General features: G+C 39.7%; 1 protein-coding gene across 1 annotated transcript in view; it reads right to left on the reverse strand.

Moving 5' to 3' along the window:
- Positions 1-19,514, reverse strand: part of CLYBL (citramalyl-CoA lyase) — a 550,109-nt gene that overhangs the window by 78,634 nt on the left and 451,961 nt on the right. The window contains exon 6 of the mRNA XM_063425440.1: positions 4,194-4,361. Within this exon, the coding sequence (XP_063281510.1) occupies positions 4,194-4,361 (168 nt within the window). The remainder of the gene's footprint in view (positions 1-4,193; positions 4,362-19,514) is intronic.

Raw genomic sequence — 19,514 nt, forward strand, 5'->3', positions numbered from 1 at the left:
ACTGGGTACTACAATGCAGTAAGTTGAATTTCCTGGAATGTTTTTGAAATCCTTCCTAGACAATTCCATCCTCATAGCATGGAGCATTACGCTACAGAAAACACAGGACTAGAATATGAATACACAGACATTTCTGCCATGAATACATGGTTGCTACTCATAAGTCCTGCAGAATTTAAATATTGATATAGATCACCAGGCAGTGGCGTCTCCAGTATTCATATTTAGGGGGGGAGGGGCATATAGGGGGCCAGGGACAAAAGTATGGGGGCAATTACAATTACATGTGTGTATGTGTGTATATGTAATTAACACTTTTATATAAATATTTCACATACATAGAAAATGGTCACTTAACAGTGTATTCTCTACACTCAGAGTTTAAGCATTTAAAATGATACAAAGTTGTATTATGAAAGGCTAACTCAAATGAACTTTTCCTGTAAGAAGAGCAGATTTAGCTCTACTTCCATGACCAGCTAAAAATGGATGGCACTAAAGTTTGTGCCCTGACCTATAGTTGGTGAATACTATACCAACACAAACTAAAATGACTTGTTTCATTCTCATGCTCACAATATGGAATCCTGGGTACATACATATCATTTAGTCAAAAGCTGCAATTAAAGTTCACGTTACTTACAGTAGTAGTGCCACTGTCTGGAGTGTCTGCTCCGCTCACTCAGTCCCTCTGCAAATTGCACTCTCAGTTAGGTAAGGTTTCACACCTTATGAGGAGCCGCACTGCAAACTGTCTGCAATCTCTGGTAAGTAAGGTGACACTGTCACACCACTGTCTGCAATCTCAGGAGTACGTGTCACTGTCATACCACTCACTGTCTGCAATCAGGGGTAAGTAACCTTTGTCACACTCACACCACTCGTAACAATTGCAATTAATTCACTTTTCTCAGAACCTATATGTGGCACAGGCTGCTGGTCACAATACCTGCTCCTCTCTGCTTGCTCTGCTCCTCTCTGCTTGCTCTGCTCTGCCTCCTTTGCTCTTGCTCCTCTCTGCTTGCTCTACACCTCTCTGCTTGCTCTGCTCTGCCTCCTCTCTGCTTGCTGTGCTTCTATTTGCATGCTCTGCGCTTGTCCTCTCTGCTTGCTCTGCTCTTGCTGCTCTCTGCTTGATCTGCTCCTCTCTACTTGCTCTGCGCTGCCTCCTCTCTACTTGTTCTGCTCCTGCACACATATTGCCTACTACAGACACACCCATACACGCACACTGCCTAATACATCCATACACACATACATCTATACACACATATTGCCCAATACATAGACCCATAAACACACACTGCCTAATACATACACCAATACATGCACACTGATTAATACTTACATCCATACATCCATACATACTGCCTAATACACACATCTATACACACATACTGCCCAATACCTACATCCATACACACATACTGCCTAATACATTCATCCATACACACATACTGCCTAATACAGCCATCTGTACACACATATTGCACAATACATACATTTATACACATATATTGCCTTACATACAGCCATACACGCACACTGCCTAACACATAGATCCATACACACATACTGCCTAATACCAGACATCCCAAGTCTCCCGGGAGTTCCGTGAGACACCCGCATGTTGAATGTGGCTCCCTGACACCCGCAGATCATACACAATATCCCGGAAATCACACACACAATCTAATGTGTGTGTGATTTTCATTATATTGTGTATGATTTGCGCCCCCTAACACACCCATACAACTCATTAAACAAGGGCCCTGTGGTTTGCTGGCCCTTTAAGAGCCGGGCCCCTGTGATATCAGCTGGCAGGGAGGAAGTGATGACACCCTATCAGTTCCTCCCTGCTTAACAGAGAGCTGCCGCCTGGGAGGAGGCAGCAGCATGGAGGCAGAGGAAAGGGCTGGAGTGAGCGCTGCTGCATGCTCACTCCCATCAGCCACAGCCAGCAACAGAACTATCAGCAAGCCACCCTCCTGGACACAAAGGTAAGCTAACAGGAAGGTGGCTGCAAATCTATAAAGCATGACTTGTGTGCATGTCAATATGTGTGTGTATCTGAATGTATGTGCCAGTATATGTATCTCTGTGTCTGTTTCAATATGTGTATCTGTGTTGTAGTGTGTGTATCTAAACACACATCTCACTAACACACACTTAAGTATACACACACAATGTCACACACTCACTAACACACACTGTAATTAAGTATACACTCAATAACACACACTCTTACTAAAGTATACACACACAATGTCACTCACACCAGTTTATAGTCATACTTTATTTACACACACACACATGCACAAAATCAGCTCCCTTAGGCTCCATGTGGGCAATACCTGTGCTAGTGCTGTGGAGGAGGAACCATTCTCCAGCCTGCAGGAAGTCTCCCCTTTCTTTCTGCTGGAGGAGCAGGAGAGCGGCGCACTGTGAGCACAGCCTGCTTCCTGCTCCCGCCACCCTCCAGTGTCTGTCCGTGTTTACAGGCAGGGGGCTTCCCCTGCCTGCATGATCCATCCATCTGCTCAGGGGCTGGGCTCTCAGTAACATGGAGGTAGCCCAGTGAGCAGTAACTTCACTTTCAATTGGGGGGGCACAGCTTGATCTAGGTGGTGACGCCACTGTCACCAGGGCATTCCAGTAATAGTAAAACTAAACAAAACGTCATCACTCCAGTGCATTCCTCCAAGACCCAGAACAAGGAGAAGCTGACCAGGGGAGAAGGAGTAGAAGACGCGGCTTGATAGTTGAGCACAAATTTGTGGGTTTAAAACTTATCGGTTCCCACTTTAAATGGCGGAAGCCTTTTTAACTGTTGCATCGATGAAGACATAAAGTGTGACTTTATTTCTAAAGGGATTTCTATCACTCTCTGGATGCATATCAATAGGACTTGAACTGCTGTCACACACATGGTTGGATATTTGAGGTGAGAATATCGCATTTTTATAGATTTATTTTAAATACAATTTGCTGCATGTGAGAATGGGCAGTGTGAGGCTCACTTGATTGTTTAATTGTTTGATGTTAATAAATTGTGTTATGCTATGAACACTTTTGTTTGCTAAATGTCTATGGTATGAGGATCCACTAAGGCGGTTGTTATTATTATCATTATTATTATGGCAGTTTGATTTCTTTGTTGTTACTAACTGCGGTATGTCTGTTGCCCTGGGCAAATTCTGTCTTACTCCTTTGGTCTTTAAAATACAAAGGCTTATTCGGTCTCATCTGCATAGCTTTTTGGTGGTGGACTATTCTTGACACACACAAAAAAAATGTGACAATGAAAAATTCAGTATCATTGCAATGACTGACCAACTTGAAGGGACACTATAGGCACCCAGACCTCTTCATCTCAATTAAGTGGTCAGGTGCCATGTCCCTGTCTGTTTAAGGGTACATGCCTCCAGTGCAGGGATCAGGAACCTTCGGCACTTAATAATTCTCTTACAGCCATAATTCTGGCAAAGCATTGAGGGAGTTGTAGTCCACGACATCTGGGGTACCAAAGGTTGCCTGTCCCTGCCCTACTGGCTGTTTTCCATAGCGGAGTTAAACTCTGCTATTCAAGTAGATGGTTTCATAGAGAACAAGTTATTGCCACACATACACAATAGACTCCCAATGAGACATTGGATTAATTGAGATCATATACACTGATGAGGAGACATAGCGCAATCGTCGAGACCAGCATGGCGAGGGCTGAAAGGTAAGCAATGCTCACCTTTCAAATCCTCACACCTAAATGGGTGTCAGGATACTATGGCGTTAGGAATACATACCTGATTAAAAGCACACAAATTAGATGTCTATATTGGAAAGGGATTACAGATTTCACCTATTTTACCTTGCCATTTCATGGAAATGTACTTTGTAATTTCACAGAAAAAGATGATGTTCTTACCGTTTTCTGTATAATTACCCTACCATACAAATGCTACAAGTGTATAAATTGGAAATATCAGGATGATATTCACATACATAAATTTATTTTTAACACACTCATTAAGTCTTGAAAATAAACCCAATACACATCCGCAAAGGTCTAACAAAGTCAATTTGCACATTATATTTTGTCAATCACATTACCTCCTCTTGTTTTTCTATTTTTATTATATTCGTGTCACTCATTAAACCTGAACAATAAATCTCTACTTATATTTACGATAACATACCAGAGAATCCCATCAGGGCTCCTTCTCTTGACTGTCTCAGAAGTCCATCTCCATCATTGTAGTCAATGTAAACAAGATCAATGGCTTGTAGTCCAAATGCTTTGGCAACGACAATGATTTTCTGCCTTGCGTACAGCACATCATGAGCATCTTTGCTACTTGTGGCACCTTAAATGTTCAAATATATAACAGAGGTATTCATTAACAGTAATAAAGTTATCACTTTAGGTTACAACATTTATTTACACCATGTGAACCAGTCAACATAATGAATTAAAACTTGATAATTGGATATGATAATTAGCAGAATGTTCAAAAAAATACAGACGGAAGTGCTATATTCGCCTGTAACTAAAAATGTTCACACAACACATGAAGAGGAAAACCATGTATATTAGCTCAGAAATAATTATAAACAGGTACCAGAACCCCATAATTTCCTGTATTTCACACACAACACAATTTACTTAGCAGTGTCATATTGTGACAACACTGCATACTGTTGACAGAATCAAAAATAATGAGACCCTATATTATTTTGAAATAATTCCAATTTAATTCAAATATGATAGATTTTAAAACCACCTTTGAGGGTTATATGGATGCATTTCATCTACAGTGTCAAGAGAGGCAATAACAAAAGAAAAGGGGGATGGGTAAATGCTTTAAACAAAAAAAAGAGGTGGAAGCTGATTAGGAGAAAAGAAATGAAAGTTGACAATAGACAACAAATGAGAAAAAAAAAAGAGAGAAACTAAGGTAAGAAAATACAGATTCAGGAGGACAGTACAAATGGGAAAGACAAACCAAGATGGGGAAGACTGGAAAAGATACATGTTGTCAAATCCAAAGTAGAAAACAAAAGACACTGAAGGGTGTGAAAGAGCAAAGCTCCAAGGGCCCCCAATAATCCCCCACACCCCCAAATACAGTGATTGGAAAAAGAAAGACACCCTTTTTGAATGCTATTGTTCTAAGAGTGTACATAGTTTTTCACACATGGCTTCTCCATTTTGGCATAATTTTTGTTAAATAAATCACGACACAGTGTAACATGTCATGTGTTGTTGTTCATCTGAGGTTGTATTCAGGACTGACCACTCGGCCGTGGACCGAGGGTCCGAGGCAGTCAGGGGCCCGGCTGCACAGCCATGCTTCTGTTGTGGAGATCAGAGATGATGATACAGAGGGCCCCAGCGACCTGTCACCCTGCAGTTCCGTTCCCCCATTCAGCGTGAGACCTGGCAGCTTACCTGCTCTCCCTGCAGCTAGTGCACAGTGCTCCGTGTGAGGATGAAAGGGGACAGGAAGTGACATCACACCCCTCCTCCCCTCTCACACAGAGCACACAAGGCATGGATTGAGGGTGAGAACAGGAGTCTGGCACAGCAGATCCTCCCAAGCTAGAGGGAGGAAAAAAAAATCAGACTGGTCAAGGTAAGCAGGCTTGGGGTGAAAAGGGCAGATAAATATGTGGATTGAAGGGGTAAGACAGGGCAGAGGCACACAGGGGTTTTTGTAGAGATATGGGGGAGATGTGTTTTTATTTATTTATTACATGTTTTATTTGGTTCTCTTTTTATTTCTTGATGTTTGTCTAATTTGTGTGATGTGTGTGTTTTTATCTTTTCCACTTATAGGGGATTTAAAAAAAAATTTTGATCATTAGTTTAACTAAAGTGTCATTACTTGATATTGCTTACAGATTCTTTTGTACAGCCCATTATATATTACTTTTGCTTTTTTAACCCCTTAACGACCGAGGACGGTTCAGGACCGTCATCTGCATTTTTGCCTTGCCGACCGCTGACGGTCCTGAACCGTCCTAACGGTCGTATGTACTTACCCGATCGTCGTTGTTCCCCCGGTGGCGATCGGCGTTGGTCCCGGTGTGGGGAGACTGCCTGCAGCCCAGACAGTCTCCCCATGGCAGATTAGGACCCTTGTGGCCATGTGATCGCTCAACAGGGCGACCACATGGTCACAATAGGTGTCCACGTGTCTGCCTGCAGGGGGACTGCCTGTGCTGACAGGCAGTCTCCCTGCAACTGTAAAATCATAAAAAAAATTAAAGTTAAAGTTAATAAAAAAAAAAAAAAATTATATATGTGTATATATATGATATATAGACGTATATTATATGTATATAATATACGTCTATATATCATGTCATACTAAGTGTATTTTTATATTAATATGTACATATATTAATATAAAAATACACTTAGAATTAAATTACACACGTGTATATATATATAATGTATATAATAACTATATATATTGTATATATATATTATTATAAAATACAAATAATAAGTAATTTAAAATAAATAAGGGGGCGGGGCCGGACCGCCGAGCTGGACGGTCGCACTAGACACCAGCTCCTGCAAACTAGGCCCAGATTGGCACCAAAATTGCAACTTTGGGCAGAAAACCGACCAGCTCCGGTGGCCCCCAGCGGGCAGAGAGCCCTGGATCTAGGGAGAGGCTGGCCAAACGGGCTTCAGTCCCCAGGAGGAGGGTTCCTCATCGGCACCTTAAGGCCTACTCAGGCGGTGAGGGGGGTGGACGGCCGCTGCCCCACTGACTGCCCATCAGCGCTCAGCCATGAGTCGGACCTGCGGGGAACCGGCCCCAAACCCCCCCCCTTTGGACCGGGGGGGTGATCCCGGTCCGCACCCTCGGGATCCAAGCATCACGAAGCACAGTAACTGGGCCGCAAAGACCCGCAACCCCAGCACTACAATCAAAATGGCGGAGGCCAGGTGCGATGGCATAAAGCCTGCATACACCATCAAACACCAATCTGTTACTCACCTCCGCTATGGCTGGAATCTGGGAGACCTTCTTCCTCCTCCGGGCACTGTACGGGACGGCACAAAGATCCGCCGGCTGCCCGCAACCGCTCAGCCTACTGCTTGCACCCACGTAGACCGCCGGTAAAGCGAGACCTCAACTCTCACCCCAGCCCGGCGCAAACCGAACGGCGAGAAGCGGAGGGGCCGGTACCTGCCGCATACCTTTACTCTGGACCATCCCCTGAAGCCTACCAGCGACATCAGACCGGAGCCGCAAACCTTAACTGGACTCATCGTTTCCAGTGACGTCCTCAAGGCACTCCAAACCATCACAGAGGCACACACTACAAATGCCATGCAGCTTCTGGGACATCACTTACAGCAAATGATCGATGTGTTCCTGCTCTCGCCTATCCACCTCTCCAGCATGGACTTACATGGACATAAGTACCTGTTTAGCAGTCAGCCAGACTCCAGTGGTCTCTGCTATATAATATGTCTGTCTAGCATGTAACCTATACCAACTTAACGTATATCACTGTACCATTAACTGTAGACAGGCTAGCTTGCACACTCTGGTGTACCTTAGGACCAACAGTTACTGCTATATAATTATATAATAAGCTTGTTTAACTACTGACATATCTAATCTCACTTCTCATGCAACCCATATTGAAAATGACCAGTCTGCTATATAAATAGTCGTACTCTACTATTAGACTAACTAAGCATGCTTCAAACACTGTTTGTTTTTTCATGCACTTAGCTCGATTATTCTATAAAACAAAAAATGTGCTCTTTCTCACTTGCCACGATGCCCTGAAATGTTTATGTAAGCGAGTTCTACGCTGTTGTGGCGTTACATAAATGTATGTGAACCTAAGCACTACCAAAATAAAGAATTAAAAAAAAAAATAAAAAAAGGTAAAAATAATAATAAAAATTAAAAAAAAATTATATCTATATGAAATTTTATTCTAACTGTATTTTGATATTAATATATATATATTTATATCAAAATACACTTAGAATGAAATTGTATATATATCTATGTATATATAAATAAATAAAAAGAATACAAACTATACATATGTCCATATACAAAATTACATAAATAATTATATAAATATACACGTAGACTTCAAATATATAAATATGCATATATATTAAAATTCTACGTGTGTATTTATGTAATATTTTTACATAATTAAGTAATTTTATTGATTGCAATTTAAGGGACCTGCCTGCCAACCCAGGTCGAAAGTCCAGAGAATTTAATTTGTTAGCACTGTATTTTAGCCTGTAACGTTCTACGACACCCTAAAACCTGTACATAGGGGGTACTGTTTTACTCGGGAGACTTCACTGAACACAAATATTAGTGATTCAAAACAGTAAATCATATCACAGCGCTGATATTGTCAGTGAAAGTGACTTTTTTTTTAATTTTTCACACACAAACAGCACTTTTACTGATGATATAATTGTTGTGATACATTTTCCAGTTTTGAAACACTAATATTTGTGTTCAGCAAAGTCTCCTGAGTATAATAGTACCCCCCATGTACAGGTTTTATAGCGTTTTTGAAAGTTACAGGGTCAAATATATGGGTCAAATATTTTTACATTGAAAATGGCCAGGTTGGTTATGTTGCCTTTAAGAGCGTATGGTAGCCGAGGAATGAGAATTACCCCCATGATGGCATACCATTTGCAAAAGAAGACAATCCAATGTATTGCAAATGGTGTATGTCCAGTCTTTTTTAGTAACCACTTAGTCACAAACACTGGCCAAAATTAGCGTTCAATTTAGTTTTTTACTTTTTTCACACACAAACAAATATGAACGCTAACTTTGGCCAGTGTTTGCGACTAAGTGGCTACTAAAAAAGTCTGGACATACCCCATATTGAATACCTTGGGTCGTCTACTTTAAAAAAAATATGTACATGTGGGGTGTTATTCAGCGATTTATGACAGATAATAGTGTTACAATGTCACTATTGATACATTTTAAAAATGTATGTTTTGAAACCGCAATATCCTACTTGTACTTATAGCCCTATAACATGCAAAAAAATAGCAAAAAGCATGTAAACACTGGGTATTTTTAAACTCAGGACAACATTTTGAATCTATTTAGCAGTTTTTTTTTCATTCACTTTTGTAGATGAGTAAAAGATCTTTCAAGTAAAAGTAAAAAAACATGTATTTTTTTCAATTTTTCATCATATTTTTTCATTTTTTTTTTAATTAAATTACATGAGATTATATAAATAATGGTATGTAAAGAAAGCCCCTTTTGTCCTGAAAAAAACAATATATAATTTGTATGGGAACAGTAAATGAGAGAGCGGAAAATGACAGCTAAACACAAACACCACAAAAGTGTCACAAAGATGCCTGGTCGCAAATGTACAACATCGCAAAAACAGTCCGGTCCTTAAGGGGTTAAGGAACACTATAGTAACCAGAACAGCTTAATGTAATTGTTCTGGTGAGTATAATCATTGCCTTCAGGCATTTTCATGCAAGCACTGCCTTTTCAGAGAAAAGGCAGTGTTTACATTGCCCCTAGGGACACCTCGAAGTGGCCACTCCTCAGATGGCCACTAGAGGTGCTTCCTGGCTCAATGCAGCACAGTAGGCAGCACTGCCATTCAGCGTCTCCCCGCTCTGGCTGAGGCAGCATGGAGCCGGCCGCCCGCAAGAGCATTGTAGGTGGCGAGGGAGTGTGCAGTAATCTTACTGCAGCTACTCTCTGCTCCCTCGCGCTGTTTAATGATGCTGGGATCCGGAATATGATGTCACTCTGGCCCCAGAGAGCAACCAGGGAGCAGAGAGGAACTGCAGTAAGATTACTGCTTCTTCGCACACAGGAAGAGAGCAGCACCACTGGACCCCAGGGAAAGGAAAAATCCACTCAGCTATCCCAAAGGTATGAATGGGTTTCAGTTCAAACAAATATGTGTGTGTATGTGAGCCTGTCAGAGTGAGTGTGTGTGTGTGTGTGTAAGCCTGTCAGAATGAGTGTGCGTGTGTGAGTCTGTCAGATTGTGTGTGCCTGTTGTGTGTGCCTGTCAGAGTGTGTGTGTTTGTGTGAGCCTGACAATGTGTGTGCTTGTGTGTGTGTGAGCTTGTCAGAGTGTGTGTGTGTGCAAGCCTGTTTTCAGTGTGTGTGTGTGTGAGCCTGTCAGAGTGTGTGTGTGCGTTTAGGTACCTGCCCACTCCGATCACCTTTTTTTCTCACGCCATGCAAGTTTTGCCGCGGCTGGTACCACCTTCATGGCTGAGATTATCAATCTTCATGATCTCAGCTAACCCAATGCTTTCCCTTGGGAAAGCATTGGGAGGATTTTGTGCATGCACAGTCCTGACCCAGGACTCTCTAGTGGCCGTCTGAGTGACTGTCACTAGAAGTGTTACTAAGCAGCAATGTAAACACTGCCATTTTGCTGAAAAGCCTGCAGGGACAAGCTATAGACACCAGAACAACTACATCACGCTATAGTGGTTCTAGTGACTATAGTGTCCCTTTAAGAATTGAATTTGAAAAAATCTGCTTGTTGAAAATGACTGGCTCCTTACTTTTCTAGCTGGCTCTTAGATTCCAAACAAATTTGTCAAGCCTTGATCTAAGACAATTTAGTGCTTTCCCATAGGAAAGTATTGGGAGGCTATTGCGCATGTACAGCTAAACGCCACACTGCACTAATTAGCATCTCCTCATAGAGATGCATTTAATCACTGCCACTCAATATTTACCATGAATTCCTAAGAACCAGCAAACATCCCCAAGTAGACACATAATAAAGCGTTTAAGTCTTCGTGCAGAGCGTGGAGATGTTGAACATCAGTGCCTCCCACTAGAGGTGTTCCTAGGCCAGGGGTCAACAACCTACGGCACATGTGCCATGCATGGCACTTTGGGTGCCTTTGTACGGCACTCAAGGCTACCAGAGCAAAACAGGCACGGCCTATCAGGAGACCTTAGTGCAAACCAAGTGGTGATTGCAGGTGGTGACGACCAACCCTCAATTTACGCATTGCAGCATTGGTGAATGAAATATACAGCACTGTAGTAGAGCAACCCGCAGCAGCTATTGCAGCTATTGCAGCTCCTGCCCTTGACCTGTACCTGGCCAGCCTGTTCCCCTACTGGGCCCCAGGGAAGTCACCCACACTGCTAGATAAACACAGAACTGCAGAATTAACCTCCCACTCATACAAATAATAGAAACAGTCCACACACAAACACAGTCCCCACAAACACAACACTACGGACTATCCACAAACACACATATACACATATCATCCACACACAATTCCACAAGCAGCCCCCATTCATAGGTATCATACACAACCACACACAATGCCACAAACTACTAGTGAACGTATTCTATACAATAACAGCCCACATAGGCACAAATACAATGCTACAAAGTAACTGCAGCACCCACAAATAACACAAGCAAAATTCGGCAACATACTCACCTCAATTGAAAAAAAATTGTCCCGGCACGCCAACAGACTTCAAAAAATCTCCATTTGGCACAGTACTGCTAAAAGATTGCCTACCCCTGTCCTAGGCAGTAATATAAACACTGCCTTTTCTCTGAAAATGCACTGTTTACATTTACAAGCTTGCGAGAATTAGTTGTGGATACAAGAAAAACTGCATTAAGCTGTAGTTGTTCTGGTGATTATAACGTCCCTTTTAATAATTAATATTTGGTCTTCAAAGGGCCCAGGATATAATGTTGCCCGGGGGCCCAGAAGGCTGTCAGTCCGTCCCTGGTTGTATTTACCTAATTTTAAGACCTGCTAAGGAACAGATTGTTGTTATTATGTCCTGATATATAAAATCATAGAATTAAAAGAGGGTGTACTTTCCTTTTCCCATGACTGGTTACTGGATAGAGAGAAATTCAAAACATAAGGGGCCTAGCAGTAAGAATATATACAGTCACCAGAGAATGAAGAGATCGACATGAGACACGCACATGATAAAAAATAGCCTTTCATTACTGCAGAGCAAGAGAGTCAGAAGAAAGATCCAATAACTGGGATAAAACTGGAGGTCCAATTCAAGATTCTTATGTACCCCCAGTATACTCCTTCGAGAAAAATAAATAAGCATATGTAAAGGCATATTTGCATTCAATGCATGTTTGTATATACACGTGTGTATTTCTGTTTATTGTGTGGTATTATTATTATTATCATTTATATAGCACCAATATATTCTGCAGTACTTTCCAATTATAGAATGGGGATAACTGACAACAAGTAATTTACATAAATACAATGAAAATAGGATTTGGTAATAAAATGATCAAAGTGAACATTATGAATTATGAAAAGAATAACAAATTAGGTCTGAAAAACAGAGATCTAGACATAATTTAACAATTGGTTTGGGACTGTTCATCACATAGGACGGCACAGTAATTTAAAGGAACACTGTAGCATTAATAATACAAACATGTATTCCAAATGCAATAGTGCCCTGTAGTTATTTTGGTGTCCGCCCACCTCTCTGAGTGCATGGAAAAAAAGATAGATTTACTTATCTTTTCTCTGTTGTTGTGCTGCTCTTTCCACAGCTGCCCTTCCTTCCTTGGCTGAGATCTTCACTCTTGATGATCTCAGCAAATATAATCCCATAGGGAAGCATTAAAAGGCTAGTACACATGCATGGCAAATCACACTGCACCAATCAAATGCAGTTCTAAGAAAACCGGCGCCAATCAAATGCTGCTCTAAGAGAACCGGTGTCAATCAAATACTGCTCTAAGAAAACAACTGCCAATCAAATGCTGCTCTGAGAGAACCGGTGTCAATCAAATACTGCTGTAAGAGAACTGTTGTCAATCAAATGCTGCTCTAAGAGATTAGAGAGGTCAATGCGTGGCTTAAGTCTTGGTGCATGAAGGAGGGTTTTGGGTTTTTAGAGAGCTGGGCCGACTTTGTGATTGGGTAAAACCTTTATAGTAGTGATGGATTGCACCTAAACGGGAGAGGGTCTGCAGTGGTGGGGGATAGGATGGCTGGAAGGTTGGAGGAGATTTTAAACTAGTAGTAAGGGGGAGGGTCATAGCAATCTACAAAATGGAGATAGGACAGAAAGGAGATTGGCTTTAGCACAGTATAAGGGGGTGGAGACGGGGGGAGGGGCAAGCTCAGAACAGAGAAGCTATGCAATGTTGATAATTCACAAAAAGTACAAGTGACTCATGATATTAAATGTATGCTTACTAATGCAAGGAGCCTAAATAACAAAATGGGGGAACTAGAGGCAGTAGCATACACTAAACAATATGATATAATAGGCATAACTGAAACATGGTGGGATGAGACACATGACTGGGCAGTTAACTTAAATGGGTACATGTTATTTAGGAAGGATAGGAAAAACAAGAAGGGTGGTGGGGTATGTTTGTATGTCAACCATGATTTAAAGCCAAATCTTAAGCAAGTGGAATGCGATGAGGAAAATGTGGAAGCTTTATGGGTAAATATCTGCTTGGGGGAAAAGAAGGGAAACCAACTATTGGTTGGGATAAGTTATAAACCACCTAATGTTAGTATTGACGAGGAACAACAGCTGTTTGAGCAAATTGAGAAAGCTGCAAATCTGGGTAACACTTTAATTATTGGAGATTTTAATTACCTGGACATATATTGGGACAGAGGGAATAGTAGCTCAGCAAAGGGAATTAGGTTTTTAAACTTGTTAAATGACACCTTCATGACACAACTTGTACAAGCACCAACTAGAATGGACGCTTGTCTGGACCTGGTTTTCACAAATAACGTTGATCTTTTGACCAACATTCAAGTAGGTGAGCACTTGGGAAATATAGTGTCCTTTGAAAAAAACTCAAAAAAACAAAAGCACATGGGGTATACTAAAACATATAATTTTAAAAAGGGCAATTTCAATAAGTTAAGGGCAGCTTTACAATATATTGACTGGCATAAACTCTTTAGTGAAAAGAACACTGAGGATAAATAAGTCATCTTACAACAAATATTAGAAAGGTAAATTTCTCAGTATGTACCATTGGGAAATAAATATAAAATAAACAAATTAAAACCAATGTGGCTTAGTAGAGAAGTAAAACAAGAGATTAAAAATAAGAAAAGGGCATTTAAAGCATTTAAATCGGACAAGTCAGATGCATCTTATAAAAGATATAAGGAAGCCAATAATGCGTGCAAAAAGGCAATTCGATTTGCTAAACTTCAAAATGAAAAAAATGATAGCTAAAGAGAGCAAAACCAACCCCAAAGAATTTTTATTTTTTTTATAAATTCTTTATTTTGAATATTTGTTGTTGTTGGGGTTGGGGTACAGAAGAAAACGGGGGAGTATGCTTAATGGTACAGATTTTGTTCGGTATATTTTTGCCGTTTGTGTCATTCATACATTTTAAGCAGATGTGTTATATTTCTTTCTTGGTTGCATTGTACATTGTTTGCTTATATATTCTTACTCTGCACATGTATTTTGTTGTTCTGGGTCTAAGGGTTGGGGAGGGGCCAAAGCATTTTTTAAGTACATAAATTCTAAAAAACCCAAAAATGTGTAGGTACACTAAAAACTGAAACGGTGGTGTTAGTTAATGAAGACCAGGAAAAGGCAGGAATTTTAAATAACTATTTCTCCTCCGTATATATTAAGGAAGAACCCATGGCAATAGATGTTCAAATGATTGCTACTAAAAACTTGCTGAATAATTGTAATTGGTTAACTCAAGACAAGATGCTGCAGCAACTAAAGAAAATTAATACAAACAAAGCTCCAGGGCCTGACGGTATCCATCCACGAGTACTTAAGGAACTAAGTGTAAAAATAAGTGAACCTCTGTTTTTAATCTTTCAAGATTATTTTCTTTCAGGAAGTGTTCCGGAGGATTGGAGGAAGGCAGATGTGGTTCCTATATTCAAAAAGGGTTCAAAATCCTTGCCTGGAAATTATAGACCCGTGAGCTTAACTTCTGTGGCTGGGAAAATATTTGAAAGGTTATTAAGGGATAATATTCAAGAATTCCTTGAGAAGAACATGGTTATCAGCAAAAATCAGCAGGGTTTTATGAACCATAGGTCATGTCAAACTAACTTGATTGCGTTCTACGAAGAAGTAAGTAGAAGTATAGATCAGGGTGTTGCAGTGGATGTGATCTAATTGGATTTTGCCAAGGCATTTGATACAGTTCCACACAATAGATTAGTGTTCAAACTCAAAGAAATCGGTCTAGATGAAAATGCTTGTTCTTGGGTAGAACATTGGCTTAAAAACAGAGTGCAAAGAGTTGTCATTAATGGTAAATTTTCAAGCTAGACAGAGGTGGCAAGTGGTGTCCCTCAGGGGTCTGTTCTGGGACCCCTTCTATTTAACATGTTTATAAATGATCTTGAAGACAGCATTGGAAATCATGTTTCAGTGTTTGCAGATGACACAAAACTCTGTAAAATAATACAATGTGAGCAAGATATTACTTTGCTGCAGAGGGATTTAGATAGACTGGGGGACTGGGCACTCAAATGGCAGATGAAATTTAATGTTGAAAAATGCAAAGTTATACACTTCGGCGTAAAGAATACACAACGTATACCCTTAATGGAAGCGAATTAGGGATAACAACACACGAAAAGGACTTGGGAATTGTTATAGACAACAAACTATGCAACAATGTGCAATGTCAATCAGCAGTGGCCAAGGCCAGTAAGGTATTGTCATGCATGAAAAAGGGCATTCATTCTCAGGACGAGATTATCATTTTGCCTCTTTATAAATCACTGGTAAGACCACATATTAAATATGCTGTGCAATTTTGGGCACCTGTTCTAAAGAAGGATATTATGGCACTAGAAAAAGTGCAGAGGCGTGCTACAAAATTAATAAAAGGAATGGAACATATCAGCTATGAAGAAAGGTTAACAAATTTAAACCTATTTAGTTTCGAAAAACGTCGCCTGAGAGGGGATATGATAACATTATACAAATATATTCGGGGCCAATACAAACCATTGTGTGGAAATCTATTCACAAACCGGACTTTACATAGGACACGAGGTCATGCGTTTAGACTGGAAGAAAGAAGATTTTGTCTAAGGTAAAGGAAAGGTTATTTTTACTGTAAGAACAATAAGGATGTGGAATTCTCTGCCTTTAGAAGTGGTTTTATCAGAGTCCATACAGATGTTCAAACACCTTCTAGATGCATACTTGCAAAAACAGAATATTCAAGGATTTAATCTTTCAATGTAGGGCAATAACTGCTTGATCCAAGGATAAATCTGACTGCCATTCTGGGGTCAAGAAGGAATTTATTTCCTAGCTTGTTGCAAAATTGTGCTTCAGACTGGGTTTGTTTGCCTTCTTTTGGATCAACAGCAAAAACAAATGTGAGGAAGGCTGAACTTGATGGACGCAAGTCTCTTTTCAGCTATGTAACTATGTAACTGTTGTCAATCAAATGCTGCTCTTAGTTTGACTTGGTTCTCAAGAAGGAAGCAACTGTAGTGGCTGTATGGACCTTGCAATGAAAAAATTGCTGTTTCTACAAAACCTCAATGTTTTACATTACACGTATAAAGCTACAGGAAGGATACACCAAGGCAATGTAATTAAGGTGAAGTGGTCTGAGTGCCTTTAGTAGTCCTTTAAAATATGACGTTTCAGTAATGAAATGGGGTTTTTACATTACAAGATGTGAAAAGATGGCCTTGTGAAGTAGTTAATAACAAATATGCATGAAAAGGTTGGGATATATTTAGCAAAAACAAAATAAACAATAGTAAAATAATTGTGACGCGAATTCTGTACATCAGCTGCATCTGAGAGCTACTGCTAGATTTCCATATCAAGTTAATCTCCTATGTAGGACTACCAATAGAAGCTTATAGCGAGTACACTTACATGACGCTAACCAAAAACCTTGCAAAAGCATGGGTAGGCTAGACATTATTACATTTTTCAGGGTCACAGGCAGCACATACATAACCACTAACAATGTGGAGGGCGCAGTTCTGCTTTTTATTGTTATTGGTTTAATGCTTTGTGGTCCCAGAGGAAGTCCTTAAATAGGAAAAACTATTTGGACCGATATACTTATATACTGTATTTTATTTTTTTCGAAATAAATATATTGCTGTGCCAATAAAATATTTTTACCAAACTGCTGCACCCTGCTGGAGTTCCTGGAAGCAGTTGGAGAGGTTATAACTTCTGGCAAACTGTTCATCAATCCCCCCCAAACATTGGGTGAGACACCGTGGAGCCAACTATATTGAATTCATCTTTTGATTGCATACATACATATAACTACCACACTAATATATAGATTTTAGATAAGCCCTCAACCGCAGCATGGTGGGTGGAGTCACAAGGGAGGTAAATAAACTTCCCTTACACTAATATGGGGGTCATACCGACTCCCATAGGCTTTTAAACTTGATTCATTTATTTTTAACAGGGTTTGTTATATGATGCATATTATAGCTTTTTAAATTGACCCAGGACCTGCATGTTCAAGACACTTTTTTCTTTCCTTTTTTTTTTTTCTAACATTCCTGTCTATTTATTATCTTGTCTATCTTTAAAAAATAAATAAAAAATCTTATTCAGTAAAATGTTATTAACAATGGAAACTGGCTAAGCAGTTGCAAGCTTTTAAAAAGATCCAATTTGCAAGCATTAAACAAGAAAACACTAATATTTTTGAATAGTATGTGTTTAACCCCTTAAGGACTGAGCCAAATGTACAAGTTGTGAACAGAACAAAACGTAAACAAAACCTGGCATTTGCGCCATATTGCTGTCCAACCGTAATTCACCTCTTTCATATTAAATGCACCCCCCCTTATTACATATAATTTTATTCAGGGGAAACAGGGCTTTCATTTAATATCAAATATTTAGCTATGAAACATAATTTAATATGAAAAAAATGGGAGAAAATAAGATTTTTTTTATTTTCTTAGTTCTACATGACATTTTAACTGTCAATGTCATAATACTGTTTGCTTTTACTGCAATGAAATACACATATTTGTATTCAGCAAAGTCTCACGTGTAAAACAGTACCCCCTATGTACAGGTTTTATGGTGTTTTGGGAAGTTACAGGGTCAAATATAGCACGTTACATTTGAAATTGAAATTCGCTAGATTGGTTACGTTGCCTTTGAGACTGTATAGTAGCCCAGGAAATAAATTTACACCCATAATGGCATACCATTTGCAATAGTAGACAACCCAAAGTATTGCAAATGGGGTATGTCCAGTCTTTTGCACTAGCCATTTGGTCACAAACACTGGCCAAAGTTAGCGTTAGTATTTGTTTGTGTGTGAAAAATGCAAAAAACGCCAATTTTGGCCAGTGTTTGTGACTAAGTGGCTACTAAAAAAGACTGGACATACCCCATTTGCAATACCTTGGGTTGTCTACTATTGCAAATGGTATGCCATCATAGGGGTAATTTTCATTCTTGGGCTACCATAGGGTCACAAAGGCAATGTAAGCAATCTGGCGAATTTTAATGTGAAAAAAATGAAACACAAGCCTTATATTTCACGCTGTAATTTTTGAAAACACCATAAAACCTGTACATGAGGGGTACTGTTGTACTCGGGAGACTTCGCTGAACACAAATATTTGTGTTTCAAAACAGTAAAAAGTATTGCAGCAATAATATCGTCCGTGTAAGTGCTGTTTGTGCGTGAAAAATGCAAAAACTTAACTTTTACTGGCGATATCATCGTTGTAATACTTATTACTGTTTTGAAACACTAATATTTGTGTTCAGCGAAGTCTCCCGAGTAAAACAGTACCCCCCATGTACAGGTTTTATGGTGTCTTGGAAAGTTATAGGGTTAAATATAGTGCTAGCAAATTAAATTTCCTATACTTTCGGCATGGGTTGTCAGGCAGGTTTTATTTATATATAGGTATATATATAGTGATATATACGTGTATATTTATGTATATAGATATATATTATTTCTTTCTACGTGTATTTTGATATAAATATATATATATATTTTTTTTTTTGAATTCTTTATTTTTGGGTGCATGAATATACAAGCCAGCTAACCCCGCCACAACAGCGTGTGTAAGCATGGACATAATACAACAATAATGATACAATGGTGGCATTATGAGCAGTGCACATTTTTGTATATAGTTATGGACACAGAACTTGAGTCAACATTGCTAGCTCGTTACATGCAAGGTTCCTAGCGAAAACTGCGCTAAAACGTTAGCTTGGTTAAGTAAGAAGATCAGTTAACATGTGAAATTGACGGTGTGAAGAGAGAAAAAGAAAAATTTAAGGGAACAAACATCAGTGTTTATCAGTGCTAGGCTGGATATATTAGTGATGTTACTACATTTGTAGTGTGGCATTGCGCTGTGTTGTGTGGTCATAGGTGGCCTGTGTGTGTGGTTTATACAGGGAGTGGTACTCTTGTGTGGGTTTTTCGAAAACTACCAATGTATTTTGGTTGAGACCCGT

Source organism: Pelobates fuscus, chromosome 1 (genome assembly GCF_036172605.1).
Source record: "Pelobates fuscus isolate aPelFus1 chromosome 1, aPelFus1.pri, whole genome shotgun sequence".
NCBI lineage: Eukaryota > Metazoa > Chordata > Amphibia > Anura > Pelobatidae > Pelobates > Pelobates fuscus.